This window comes from Scatophagus argus, chromosome 10 (genome assembly GCF_020382885.2).
Source record: "Scatophagus argus isolate fScaArg1 chromosome 10, fScaArg1.pri, whole genome shotgun sequence".
Taxonomy (NCBI): Eukaryota; Metazoa; Chordata; class Actinopteri; family Scatophagidae; genus Scatophagus; species Scatophagus argus.
In genome coordinates this window covers 20,507,812-20,522,376 of record NC_058502.1, presented here as the reverse complement: position 1 = coordinate 20,522,376, position 14,565 = coordinate 20,507,812, and the positions used below count along the sequence as shown (strand labels likewise).

At 41.8% G+C, this 14,565-nt stretch overlaps 1 protein-coding gene across 28 annotated transcripts in view; it reads right to left on the bottom strand.

The window, feature by feature from the left end:
* Window positions 1-1,724: 1,724 nt before the first annotated feature.
* Window positions 1,725-14,565, bottom strand: part of LOC124066541 (regulating synaptic membrane exocytosis protein 1-like) — an 85,309-nt gene continuing 72,468 nt past the window's right edge. For 10 of the 28 annotated variants that reach the window (XM_046402990.1, XM_046403002.1, XM_046403001.1 and 7 more), the window contains 11 exons: window positions 14,120-14,185; window positions 11,087-11,196; window positions 10,126-10,244; window positions 7,962-8,122; window positions 7,611-7,825; window positions 6,648-6,680; window positions 4,777-4,939; window positions 4,143-4,255; window positions 3,760-3,861; window positions 3,451-3,590; window positions 1,725-2,854 (listed from right to left, as the gene is read on the bottom strand). In XM_046402990.1, the coding sequence (XP_046258946.1) occupies window positions 2,636-2,854; window positions 3,451-3,590; window positions 3,760-3,861; window positions 4,143-4,255; window positions 4,777-4,939; window positions 6,648-6,680; window positions 7,611-7,825; window positions 7,962-8,122; window positions 10,126-10,244; window positions 11,087-11,196; window positions 14,120-14,185 (1,441 nt within the window). In that variant the 3' untranslated portion in view covers window positions 1,725-2,635. Of the gene's footprint in view, window positions 2,855-3,450; window positions 3,591-3,759; window positions 3,862-4,142; window positions 4,256-4,776; window positions 4,940-6,647; window positions 6,681-7,610; window positions 7,826-7,961; window positions 8,123-9,215; window positions 9,983-10,125; window positions 10,245-11,086; window positions 11,197-14,119; window positions 14,337-14,565 lie in introns of those variants that run through there. The other 18 variants (XM_046402999.1, XM_046403004.1, XM_046403003.1 and 15 more) reach the window with 8 other exon arrangements.

The window sequence follows — 14,565 nt, the reverse complement described above, 5'->3', positions numbered from 1 at the left end:
GGGGCCAGTCGGGGCTCAGTAACAAGTTTTTGCCCCCTGGCAGGTTAATTCCATGGACTCAAAACCATACACACAGGGGTATGTTTTAACGGGTTTAATTAGCAGGATTTTTCTTCATTTTTTAAATTTTTTCTTTTACAAACCTTTTTCCTCTCTTTTCGCTGTCTTAGTTACTGAGTAGGTGGTTCCAAGGAAAAAGCTGAAATATGGCAAGTGCATTTTTACATAACGGTAAAAGGCTTACCTTGTATTGTTTCAGCTGTCTCTGTGTATGAGCACCAATGAAATATAAATCATCACTGTGTTAAATAAGGCATTGAAGTCAGCTGCTTCACAATAAATTCGAGACCACACTGTTCCAAAAAGCCTTGATCTTCTTCCACACAGTCTTTTATTTGTAAATAATAAAAATGAACTCTTGAATATAAAACATACACATCAGTAGAGCCACATCTGTTATACAAACAAGAACTGTTGCAGTGAATACTTAGTCTTTCGTCTAAAATCGTGGTTTGGGAGTGGGGAGCCATGGGCTGTAAACAATCAGTATTCCTGGAGTAATACTGACAAAGGAAAGGGCAGTCGGCCACACCGCCAAGGGTTTCAACAGAAACATCTGCAAAATATGCCTGCAAAATCAGATTTCTCATTGGTTTTAGAAGTCCAGTCCAAACCAATAATAATACACACGGGAAAGGGCATTTAAGGAGAAGACAGTAAACTTTGTTCCAATTGGTTCTGCTTGTTTTTTTTTTCTGCAACTGGGTCAAAAATAAAGGCCTATTAGCGCCCCCATGTGGCTCAGTGCCGCTCAGCGGCTCAAGCACATCCACGAGAAGCAAATTCCCTTCAACAAGACCAGGAATGTTTGTGTCAGCCGTGTTTGGTTTGTTCATAACTTAAGTTCAAGCCGCTCTTCCTGGTTTGTATGTACAAGGTGTGCATGTGTGTTGGTGACGGGTGTGCAGTCAGATACACTCTTTTTATATTCATATATCTATATCTTTATAATTTCTGTCAAACTCATAATGATACTTCATATACATTTAGCTGTTATACACACATTCTCTATCTCGGTCTCTAGCCCCGACTGTGTTAGACTACAGTTTAGACACCTACACCCTCAGATACGGCAGGTTATCGAGTATGCTCAGTACTACAAAACAGCACTGTCGTTCAAAGGGTTTAAAAAGTTTAAAAACAAAAAAAGGAAGAAAGAAAGAAAAAAGAAAAACTGAAACAAAGAGAATTTTTTTTTCTTGAGACTTCCTAATATGTATATTTAGACCCAGAGTGGTAGGCGTGGCCTGGGCGGAGTTGATCCCCCCCCATTGGTCCGCTCCGGTTAGGGGGCGGGGATGGCTTGACTTTTCTCGGTTTGTATTCATATTCAGTACGAGCAAACTGTACAAGAACATGCAACATACAAGCTGGCCTAAAAGTATGTGGAACTAACACACATAGTCTAGTCTTTTTTTCTGTTTTTGTTTTTTTGAGAATTGTTCGTTAATTTGTCTCGTCTTCTATTTTACAAAAAAGTAGAGAACAAAACAAAAAACGAAACAAAACAGAATGAAAGAAACGTGCATGCAGCTTGGGGCCGGGGCGGGGCGTCCCCGAGTCATGCTGCTCCCTCCTACAGGGGGAGTTTGAGGGAGAGGGGACCGAGGAAGGTGGAGGTCAGGTTTGGGCAAAGGGTGTTCGGGCGAATGTGACCTGACCTTCATCGTCGGCCTCGATCGCTCGAAAACCAAACATACGCGCACACAGAGGGAGTCTGCACTTTATGGTACCATTCTGAACAAAACAAAGACAGAAAAAAATGGTTCCAAACAAATAAATAAAAAGCAAATATTCAATTTGGCCTCTATAATCTATTTCTGTTTTCAGATGAAGAGCAAAACTTTCTGTCTGCCTCTATCCACATAAAGGATTCTAGCCTCTCTTGTGCTTGCTTTCACAGCAAGGCTAAGAATGTGCACGTGCAGGTTCCCTTCACCAAAACATGTTACCGAACTGTGCCAGACTGCTGCCCTCATTTACGACGGTTCTGTTACCATGGGAACACCCGCAGAGACAACAGCCAACCTCTACGTCACGGGACAGCGACATGAAGCTGCCTCGTTTTGCTACTTACTACCTCTGACGCACTGTTTACACCAAGCTCTACTCTGATTGGCTGGGGGGGGGGGCTATTAGGTGGAGGACTCCACTTTGATCTGGTGCTCTGAAAGGGGGCTGCCCAAGACAGTAAGGGGAAAAGAAAGAAAGAAGATCAGAAGAGAGAAGTGAAGAATGTCGGAGAGGGATGTTCACTGCTGCAGCTCAGAGGAGAAAACAAAGCTTTGAAAAGAAAAGGCATACGGCAGAGGAAGAGGGAAGGTGTGAGACGTGATTGTCAGACTCCAGCTAAACTTTGATTGGCTATATCTGTCTCTCCCTCTCTCATTCTCTCTCTCATTCCCTGTCACTCCGTCTGGCTCTTCACCGGTTGACCGAGGGCTTCTCGTTGTTGTCCTCTGGGTGTCTTCTTGCCCTCTGCTTAGATCTGGTCCAGTAGCTGTGGTCCATTATTTTGTCATTTAAGGGATACTTGGGGTGAGGGGTGGGGGGTTCGCGGTTCGACATTCGGTCACTAGGACCGAACGCCTGGTGGCGGTCCTGAGCTGTCCAATGACGTCTGTGACGCCAGCCGCGTGAGCGGAGCTAATGTAGGGTCCACCAATGAGGACGGCGGAAACAGTTTGTACCAGCCAATCACCGTGCTTGAGAGGTCCAGCTCCTCCAATAGGATCTGTGCTACACCCATGAAACACTTGTGGTCCAATCGTCCATAGTCGCCCCATACTATTACCTGGAGAATGGTAGAAATCAGTTAAACTGGGAAAGAGAAAACATATTACCAATATGTTTGATAAGGTTGTGAAGCATCATGGGATCATGGGAATTGTTGTCTTTGTTGTTACTCAGCTACCATTTCCAATGAAAATCACATGCTTTAAAGTTTTATTCACATTGGTCTACTTTCTTCCCTCAATCTCTGACTCTCTCTCTCGACATTTTAATATGGAAATGTTACATATTTTATCTTTACATCATTCAAAACAAATAAAAGTTGAGTCTCAAGGACAACTCAGTTAAGTTTCAAGTCCTGTTTGGTCAAAACAAGAAACAATGTCTTAAGTTTGAGACAGTTCTTACAGCAGTGGAGTCTATTCAAGTTTAAAGTCTGCATCTTTGGCAATATGATAAATATGCTCTAATGTGGTAATTTTCTGCTAAAGCGTGGCCTAAAACCTTTCTCTATTGCATGACATTAATCAAAAGAAGCTTTTATTTAAGTCATTTTGTGGAGATACTTACAAAGAAAGCAATGGTTGGTCATTAAGTCTAAGTCTAGACTAAGGTGTTACTACGTACGCCCTCACACACTCACACCTGGAATATTACCTGAAGCACCTTGCCCTGGGGACTCTCGTCAAATAGCAGGTGCTGCTGGTAAAGCGGCTCCAGGGTCTTTCGTGCAATCTTGGTTTTCTTTTTGGCTTTACAAGTTCCATTATCCAGCAGGTACACCTTGACATAGGGAGCTGGAGAAGGATGGGGTTAAAATGGTGCAAAAAGAGAGACAGACAGGATGATGGATGGAAAAGAAGATGCAGGAGGGAAAAGCTCTGTCAGGTTGTCATGGTTTTTTTTTTTTTACTTCCGGACATCAGCAGAAGTGCTGCATTTAAGGTCTGGGGGCGCGTATGTTACCTGGGAGGGATTTGGAGCCAGGTTTGGGGGTAAGGCCTCGTGCCCTGATCACCTCAACCTCCAGCTGGCCTTTCTTATCCATCAAACCAATCTGAACATCACCTGCATGCACAGGAGACATGCAAACATTTGGATACATTATTGACAAATTATCAGAAAAGACATTTGCTCATTTTAGCTCTCCTCCAAGTTCTCGTAGCAGCACATACACAGAACGTACAGCACGTATACATTAAGAAAAGGTGAACTGCAGTTTCTATTCTTCTTCTGTTTATACATTGGGTGAGAAACATAGAAGCTAATACTTGCATTTTCTTTTTTGCATTACAAAGACAGAATATTGGGGTATGGTGTGCAGCAGATTTGATGGAGCCATCACTCACCCATGGCAGGTGTTGCCAGTGTTTGCCGGCCAACCAGTTGACCGGGGCCTAAACCATCCAGGAAGTCACTGAACTGACTGTCGGCACCCAGCCGCATACCTGAGAAGATCAGACTGACACACACACACACACACACACACAATATTCAACGACTCCTCCAAACTGAATTACAAGCTTGGGAAAAGAAACATTACTGTCACTGAACATTATACTACTAGGATAATAATGGTTGTATCATAGCAGCATATAGGTCTCTGTAACAACTAACAACTGTAAGAGGAAACAGGATTTTAGAATAAGCAAGAGGATCAACTTAAACGAGCACATGTTTGCAGCCAGTGTTGGGCAAATTACTTTCAATATGTAATGTATTATGTATTGAATGACTAATACAACTATAGGCATTACAACAAAGCAAGGTAATGTTTTATAGTCTTCAATCAAAGCACAGAAACTCAAGTTCATTGGAGTTCATTACAAAACCATTAGTGGGCAATACTGCATTGCCAAATAATGGCTCTCAGAAACACAGTCTCTGATTGGCTGGCACACTCCAGCACACTTGATGAGACTGGACACCTAACTGGAGTGGACACAATCTAACATGTAGGGGTATCCCTCATCATGTACGTACTTCCCCTCAGAGCTGTAGCTGTTCATGCTGCCATCAGTCGACTCTCTGCTGGCCTGCCGGTTCATGGCTGATCCTCCCCGTGGGTACTCCACAGCCATGCCCGTCTCCACGCTCCTCTGGATGCTGCTGCCGGCCTTACCCACCTTCTTACCTGCTGACGCCTCTGTGGCAAACACAGAAACAAGGTCATAAACAACTTGCAGGTGCCATTTTAACCAACGCTGTTATCAGTTATCAGGCATCTCATGTTTCCAAGAATGTGACACTATGTCACAGGTTCTAACAGGTTGAGTGGAGTCTTTTGCCAGTCGTACATTTTTGCAATCACGTCAAGGCAGTAACTTTGACAAGCCTGATAACTATAGGGCTGAGGTATATCGATCTGCAGGCTATCCCATGCAAATTAATATTCCATGGTGACCTCACCAACATGCCAAAATATTTTTTCTGCAGGTAAATACATAGGAATCTTCAATATGCTAGAAAAATAAGGATTTTTGAGGAAAATCACATGGTTTCTTTTTTTTTTTATTAATTATTAGTCTATTATTACTCTATTTAGGTGATGAGGTCACTGCAGGACAATAACATGGCTTGGTCAGTCCACCCTAGTCTTGAGTGTTTGGCAAGGATGTAAAGGTAAAACTCAGAGGGTTGAATAAATCAAACAACCAGACTGTAAGGAAGAGTTCAGGACTTTTTAAAGCCTGCTGTTATCATAAACTATTCAATCCACCCAAAAAGAATGCCAGCGTTTTGGGTAACGATGTACACATACCGGGTCAAGATTGATATTTTTGAAATTTGAAAGGCAGATTCGACATCTATGTCGCAGGTTATTGAGAAAAATATTTTTGACTCAGCCAGGCTTCTTGTAGAACTGAACCAACCTTTTAACACAACGGTGACAGAAGAGGGTGGAGTAAGGGAGCGTGCCGGAGACAGAGTTCAGGAAGGAATATGGATATGCATGAAAACTACTCTGCAACTCTCTCCTGCTGCCATTCTCTCTGTGGTTCCGTGTCTGCCTGTGTTTGGCCCAGTTTGTCTGCATTAGTGTCTCATGAAACTTTACACTAAGTCAGTGGTTCACAACCTAGGGTCCGGGCACCACCCCTGAGAAGGTGCCCGAGGCCTCGTCTGCTCAGATGCTGAATGATTTTCACATTAAAACACTTACTGGATAATTTTGAAAATAATATTGTATGTACATACGTATGTAATACGTATGTAATATACAAAATATACTTTTTGTCCCCTCTGAAAAATGTACAAGTCAGTTTAATCACGTGGCTAACAAGCTCATCCTGGTGTTTGCAGTCCAAGCATCAGTATTTTATACTGCTGATGACTCCATAGCGTCAGAAAAAGAAACTAAGGCTATATCACAAGCTTCATCTTAAGTTTGGTTTTATGGAAGGACAGGACAGGTCTCGGCCAGAATGTGTCATCTGTGGCGAGAAGCTTAGTGACAGCATGAAGCCAAAATCTTAACAACACCAGGAAACAAAACACCAGCAGTCTTATGGTAAAGATCAGATTAGCTGAGGGGACAAGGGTTGGGAACCACTGCCATAATTGTACTGAGATGCTTTAGTGGTAAACTTATTCTTAAACATTTGTCAGTGCAATTAAAAACATCAGAGAAGTTACACATCACAGATGCTACATAGAATATTTAACTATTTTATTTTTTTTTTCCTGCTATGTAATGTAACCCCATGCTGGTTTGTCATGCGCCAACAATGCACCTTTGGGGCGCATAGAGGACCTTAGCAGCATCACCTCAAGTATTACTTGTCACAGTTTACCTCCCTTCCTGTCTGACTGCCTACCTTTCAAACTGTCTGTCTGTCTGACTACTGCTTTACCTTTCTGTCTGTCCGCCGCCTTACCCGCTGCCTCTGAAATTACACACATAACAACAACAAAACCAATAAACAACATCAGAAACAACAGCAACACTGATACACTGGTAAAGTTAACTAAATGTGTTACAGTGTTAAGAGACCTAAAGGTTGTCGTTTGCATTAAAGTCTTTATGTACGCACGTGCATGTACTTTGACCTAAACTGTAAGAACAGTGTGGTGTTGTACAGATAAAGACTAAATGTTTGATCCGAACAATTCTGGAGGCTGGCAGAGAAACATAAGGGCATGTAACTACACTGTCTCTCCAAGATTCCACAGAGTTTCATTTCCATTGCCACAGACAATGAAACTGTAGCTCCAGTTGTAACCAGGGGCTGAGCTCCAGTCTACTTTTACCATCTAGAGAAATGACAACAAAATGAAAAGAAATACAGCACAAACAAAATGCTGCAGCTGACAGCCATTACTGTCCCATTGTCCCTTTTTTCAATTACCAAAATCAGGATGATTTGAAAAAACAGAATTAGAATTGATATAGAAAATCAAACACAGAGTGACTTCAAAAATAAGCTTTCAAGCAAAACATGCTGCTTCAGCTTTACTAATAAGCATTTTATACCAGCCTTTTAACTTTGTCCATCATCTGAGACAGGCAAAGACGCTAAATGATTTACCAAACAACATAAAGCAGACTACTCGGCACTCGAGGCTGCCAATCTTCTTGGCCATCATATTATTTATTTACAGTAATTACGCTAATGTCCTGAAATGATTCTTCTTTGAAGAAATGACACACACAGCAACATTAAAGCCTTCACTGACAGTCTACAGTTGGTTCTGACATGTAGTGTAGACTGTGTAGGATAAGCAGGCCTGCTTATTTCGTTTATTTCTTTTATTTCCTTCTCTCTCTCCGTTCTGTGTGGTGATTTCTCACGTCGTTGTTCTGACTGTTCTCTGACCTGTCTGGCTGAGTTGCGAGGTGCTACGGCTGCGTCTCGATGGCAGGATGGCGACAACGCGTTGGCTGAGGCTAGAGCGTCGTTTCTTGATCCCGCTTCCGAGGCTACCGAGTGCCGTGTCCGACTGGCTGCCGTCAGCGTGCTCCATGCCGTAGATCTCACCACTCACGCTGGTGCTCTTCATCATGTGGCGGCCCGTTGCACGCATGGCCCTGCTGATCATTTCATTTTACAACAACGGTGACGTAATGTCAGCAAAAATAAATTGATAAATTTACTGACACACAAAAAACATGAGCAAAAAATAGACAAGAAACTAAAGTTAGTGTGTGAGTGAGTATGTGCTGGTACCTGAAGCGTCCCCGGGGTCTCTCTGATTGGATGGACATGTAGCTGGTGCTACTGATGCGAGAGGCACTGCTGGTTCGAGAGATGGCTGACACGTCGCTGACATCACTGTCTGAGGACTTATGGGAAACGTTCTCACTGCTCCTCCTCTGGTCCTTGTAGAGCTGCAGGAAACAAAACGTTGCTGGTAGATATTACAACGAGATACAGAAAAATACGCACTGAAAATCAGTGATTTGAGTAGTCAGAGCATCTAGACTGAGACAAATACGTCCATTTCAATCTACCTCCAAATGGTTCGAACAGGATTTGAAAAAAATCATATTTTTGTTTTTTAATGTTGTCCAGGTTTTCTAAACTCAGTCCGAATATACCGTAAAGGCAGATTTGGGCTGGCAGTCTGAAGTCCTTTGTGTACTTTCAGCTTATTGTTTTGGTTTACAGCCCACAACCTCACTGTTTTGGTTCAGCCTCACTGCTCTCATCCAACTTCGGCCGTTTTCAGCTAATAAAACAAACACAGTAAGAGAGCAGTGAGACTGAAGCTGCATGTCCACTCACATGTTTTCACTCACTACTATGTGATTGTGATACTCAGAATGTCAAAAGCAGAACTTCTCCACGTGAGACTGATAACCCCTGTGGCTTGTTGTACCAGCTGTACCAGGCTGACACCTAGGGGATTATAATAAAGACAGTTTGGAGCAGGACAAAAGCTGACAGCTGATTAACCAGTCGATATCACCATTCCTAAAAAAAAAAAAAACAAAACAAAACATTTGTGCTCTTACTTCTTCTCATGGTCAGTAATTTAAGTTGAGAAGGTGACTGGTGGAGGTTGCACAGTCCTCAGCCACCTCCAGACCTGAGTTCCACTGATTAATTAACCAATTCATCGATCTACCTCTACCAGCTTTTAGCGTGCATGCTGACTCACTGCTGTGGCTTATTGCTGCATTTAATGAAATTGAGCCAACATTAATGCCTTTAATTACACCTGTGCTTTCCCTGCAATGCCAAGTCTGTTGTGAAAAAGGGCCTAGAGGAAACTCAGGCAGATGTCAAACCAATGCAGCCTGCATGCAGCCAAACTGCCCAAAAAACAAAGTCTAACTTGGCAATTAGTGAAAACAATTATGAGGAGCTTCCAGCGGTTCATAGGGCCTTAAACAGTTGTCCCAATACTACTTACTGGAATACTAATCTTACTAATTCTGGTAGTAGAATAACAAGTCAAAATGATTCTACATATCCCACCTTTTACATGATCTAGTCCAGACAGTATACTGTCATATTAATCAATACACTAGTAACTGTATTGTCTTGTATTGTGCAATAGTTGTCCACAGGTGTCGGGTCCCTGACTGTAATGAGACAGTCTCATTGCTCAGTGCTGTATCAGGCATTTTCCACATCTGAAAAGAGACAAGCTTGAAAACAGTTTGACATACTAAATATTAGTTTAAAGGTTTAAAGTTTATACCAGAGAGACACTATCTGTTATGGACACATTAATAATTAAGCCTGTGTAACAGAATATGAAAGCTGTTGTAAATCTCAGAACGATCAAGGCTTGATCACCCTCCATCATTCACTTTGTTACCTGTTATTACTTTCTACACAGTTTCATCCGCATCATAGCACTTCTGACACTTTTAGATGTTTAAGTCAGTTTGTGCTGACGGTCTGTACTGTCAGATTTAAATCATTTCGCATTCAGTCAGATGGGGGACGGTGTAATGCATCACAAAGACGGCACTGACACGATGCATACAAAAAAGTGAGACTCCTGCCATTCGGACATGTGTGAAAGTCAGGATATCGCCATTAAACTGTCAGTTTTCTGTAAGTTAGGGCCAGAGAACCAGCCAGCACGGATTACACACTTCTGTATTCCAGCAGTTAGGTGCATTCTTGAGTGACTGCCCAGTTGGAACCAATTCATTTTATTGAGTGGTCTTCAACATTACGGTAACATAATTTATTACTTTCTTAGACAGTAAATGCAATTCACTGCAATGCACTTCAGCAACATTATGGCTCACGCTCTTTGGCTGGAACCCTTATTGTCCACCTCCATTCTCCTCATGAGTTTGTTTTAAAGTGAACTGTCAGGCTAAATGAAGCCAAAAGAAAAAAAAGAAAAAAAAAAAAAGTTGTGGCCCACCTCCCGTTTGTTCTTGAGGGATCTCTCCAGGTCCTGCTGGCTGGAGGCGGTGGTGGCTGACACTCGGTTGGAATGAACCCTCATCTGGAGCTGACGAACTCGCTCCTCTGCTACCAGGGCTACACACACGAGACATTCAGCCTGACAAAGCTGGACGCACTAACACTGATGTCACCTTTCAGCACAAATAGATAACCCAACATTCTCACAATTAAAAAACAAAAAACAACAAAAAAAAAAACCCAGAACCCCTCACTATCAATTGAAAAAGAGAAATGTTGACCCCTAGAGATAAAAACAATAGTGCTGCATCTGTGAATCATTAATCTTGGTCATGCAGGTCAGACAGAGTGTAATATTTCAATTTTCTGCAGTCAGAGTTATGGGACTCTGAGTGGTTTTCCTAAGGTGAGTTGGACACTGTGAAGGTAATGGCTGAAGTGAAAAAATACAGACAGGCTTCTTGTCTGTGCAAGTATTTACTGAATATCAATATGATTTTACTAACTGAAATATCTCCTGTTTAATCTGCACCAAAATAAAAACTTTGTGAGTCTACAGGAGGTTACTTGGTAGACTTCACTGGCAGTACTGACTTCCTGCAGTCTTGTCACCACTGTGAAGTTTACACATAGCCAACCAACTCAACACATCCATAAATCATAGTGTAATGGAAAAAAAATCCCTGTTGACTTTCAGCTGGCCTGTCTGAATTCCAGAAAGGAATTCTTTAACTAACATTTTTATTTCTGTTCCCTATATGATACATCATATGTATTCTGGTGCCATGGGCGTGTGTTTGTGTGTTAGTATGACTGAATGGCACTGCATCATTACAGTGCAGCACAGGGAACGACTCACTGTGATGCATATGTGTTAACACTGCACACGCAGATGTAGTAATTACCCCTCACCTGGACTTACACATGAGTTACTGTGACACAAAATCATCAGTATATACCTTGTTCCACAGTGCTGCTCTTGGGGGGAAGCTGTGGGAGCTGCCTTACTCTGCGGGCCGAGGAGGAGGTCACTGAGGAGGAAAGAGACGAACCACCTTGGAGGTGGCCCCTAACGCGAAAGAACATGACAGTGAAGGAAAGAGAGGAAAGGTGCATGGAGGGTTGAAGAAGAGAGGGGAGAGAAGACAAATGAAAAAAGGAAGGATGAAAAGAATGGGGATACAGAAAGAGAGAAAATAAAAGTCAATGCGTGTGTGATCCAGGACGTGCACTGCAGTACCGGTCACTTGCTGCTCGGAGTTCACGTTTCTTCAGTAGATCTTGTTCATACGGTATTTTTTTGACATTACCAATGGATGCAATTCACCTGAAGGGACACAAAAACTGAGCAGGAAAACAGCTATTGCCAGTGCATATTTCTTGTCTTCAGGAAACAAAACTGCGTGATGCAATAATGACTATATGAAAAACATCAGTTGTGGAAATGAAAGAACAGCTACAATATTTTGGTGAAAAATCAGTGGTAACAACTCATTTGGGGGGGGGGGGGGGGGTCAATAGTGAGGGATCCTGTCGCAGAAAGAGCAGCAAATCAAGATTTAGACAGTGAGAGAAAGCACAGAGAGGGTGAAAGCCTTGAGACACAAAACCCACCGCATCTGCAGGCATTCATTCTCACAAAACACCCCACCCTACCAACCACCCAAAGGAAAAGAGAAAAAACATGAATCACCTCTCTTAAGTTTGTCATTTCCACATGGCGCCAATCAGATTAATTGCATGTTCTAAAAATACTGACAGCAAAGTGTTTAGCTAATTTTTTTTTCCTTTTTTTCCTTTTCGTCATTTTGACTGGTATGAATTTTCTCCAGTTACACTGCAAGAAGCACCATTCAAAATCGCTAATTTTACTGGTCCTAGACTCCGTTACTGGGCAACAGGAAACAATTCCTGATGCTAATTATGCTATCTTGTATCTATAACCATAACTATGTTATTATTAATTCCCGATATGTTTGTTTTAAAACTTACCGCATAAAAAGATGCTGCTTGAGGAATGTTGAAAAGGACCAAAATATGCAAAACAGGACTTTAGCAAAGTTAACAAAACTTTGAGGATTTCTAAAACGACACTGATGAACAATAACCTTTGAGTGTCCACACAACACATGTACTACAAATACACAAACACAGAACAGCAGCAGCATCCCAGGTTGTGACATGGCACACACACACACACACACACGCATACACAAACAGGTAAAAGTATGAAGGTGTGGAAGAGCAGCCCTGTCTTACTTCTCCAGCACAGAGTCTAGACTAAAGCCAATGGGTTCTGCCACAAACACGTAAGGGAACTCCTCTCACCAAGGGCTCGTAGTGGTGCCTTCTTCCCTCTGGAGCCCCTTAAAATTGAAGTGGGCTTTATTCTGGTACACACCCACCAGACACACACACACACACAAACACACACACACACACAAATGCGCAGTCACACAAGTGCCATACAAACCCAAAGCCCAGCAAGAGTGTGTGAGCAGCAGCATGCAGAAATAAAAATGAGAATAAAATGCGGTTGAGGAAACATGAAGGAGGGAAAAGGAGCAACAGAATAGAAATAAATGAAAGGTTTTCCAAATCATATTAAAAGAAACATAAGCTAAACATCTTGCTTGGAGTGATCATTAAACTTGATTTGTCTGATGTGGTCAACCATACATTAAAGTACATACAGTTTGAAGACTGAAAATGGTTTGAGCTACTTCAAAGTTATTGAAAGACCAAATTCAAAACATCCATCCGCGTCTCATTACATTTTCATACTAACAGCTTTAGTGAGGGAAACATCATGACAACTAAAGCATAATTAATGTTTTATTGTTATGTTTAGGCAACTCAGAGCACCTGGTTTAGTTTAGGGAAAGAGAGTGGTCTTGGTTTAAATATGAAAGAGTGACTCGAGGCACAATATTAGCAACGAGCCATGTTATTGGCTGTCGGTCTGTTCAAGCAAGATATGTTGAGAAAGTAATACTTCCTGGCCTAGAAAAAACTGCCAGTGAACATTTAGTGGTGTAAAAACCTAACTTTTAAAAGACAGAGACGACAAACTTATTAAGTGTAATGCATCATTTAGTCTGTGCTTTCGTAACCCTGTTGGTCTTAAGTTCATCTAATAGATGAAGCTCACTGTGGGTCAGGGGCTGGCAGCTTCAGGTGGTCAAGTAAAGTCATATAATCAGCACACATCACCGTTCATCAGTCTTTAAATTTTCTGAGTCTCCCTGACTGTAAAGAAGCAGAGGCTTGTCAGTATTTAACGAAAACTCTAAACAATAAAACCATAAACTAAAGACTGACTCAATTTATCTGACCTAAATGCCTCAAAAGGTACAGAAACTTGTAAATGGCCACCATCTGCAAATTAAAATACCAACAAATGTTTACTTTTCAACTATCAAATGAAGTCCACGATTTGTTGTGTGTCTGTGAATGACCACAATAACAGAAGCCCTGCTTCAATCTAAAGCTATATTTTAAAAAAAAAACATTATGATTTCCAGGGAGATTTTTGGACATTTATTTGTAACGCACATCAGAGATTCAGATCTCTTCAGAAGTATAAGTCAAAATGCATATTTCTTTCTTGTATGCTTTTTAATTATCTTTGACTCACATCTCTCTCTCCCTGATGACTGTCCATATTTATCAGATCATATCCTTTAATTTCACTAAGGTTAAAATGTCATTTGCAAAAACGAGTTAAATCACAGGGGAGCACAGTGAATATTTCACTCCTCACCTCCCACTGTAATATTAATCCTCTCCCAATGGGGCTTAAGACTAATGTGAAAAAAGAAATAAATAAAGATAGTATCCTTCAAACTGGTGAGTGGATTTGAAAAGCTACCAGAAATAAACACATCTTGAAAATAATTTTGAAGGTGGTTGAGTAACATAACAAGCTCCTCACATCAACGACCTCATACATGACTGTTTGACATGTGCTGAGCATACAGTACATGCCTTACCTGCCACTGTCAGAGAGCTTCCTGCCAAGAGTCTGATACTCAGGTGTTTCCAGAGTCCGAGGCTGCCTGGAGAACGGTGGATGACCAAAGGGAACGACACACAAAAGAAAAAAAGATGGATGGACGGAAGGATGAGAGGGTGGAAGAGAGCATGATGGAGGATACATCATTTAGAGTCTCTGTGAGAGGGCTGTCATTGGCCTTTTAAGTTTATGATCTGGAAAACAGGAAATAGGAGGCATGCTGTGATGGATGGTATGATGGTGATATGAATAAGGGGGTCACACACTCATGCTTCATCTGTAACTGTGAATGCGTGTGTCTGTGCACACGTAAGAGTGTGAAGCTCTCCTTTGTACTGAGGTGAACTGAAGTCTCTTGAGTAAGATGTAGCATCCATATTCTCCATTCATGGACATGAAAATGACAAAGTTGATACATGTACC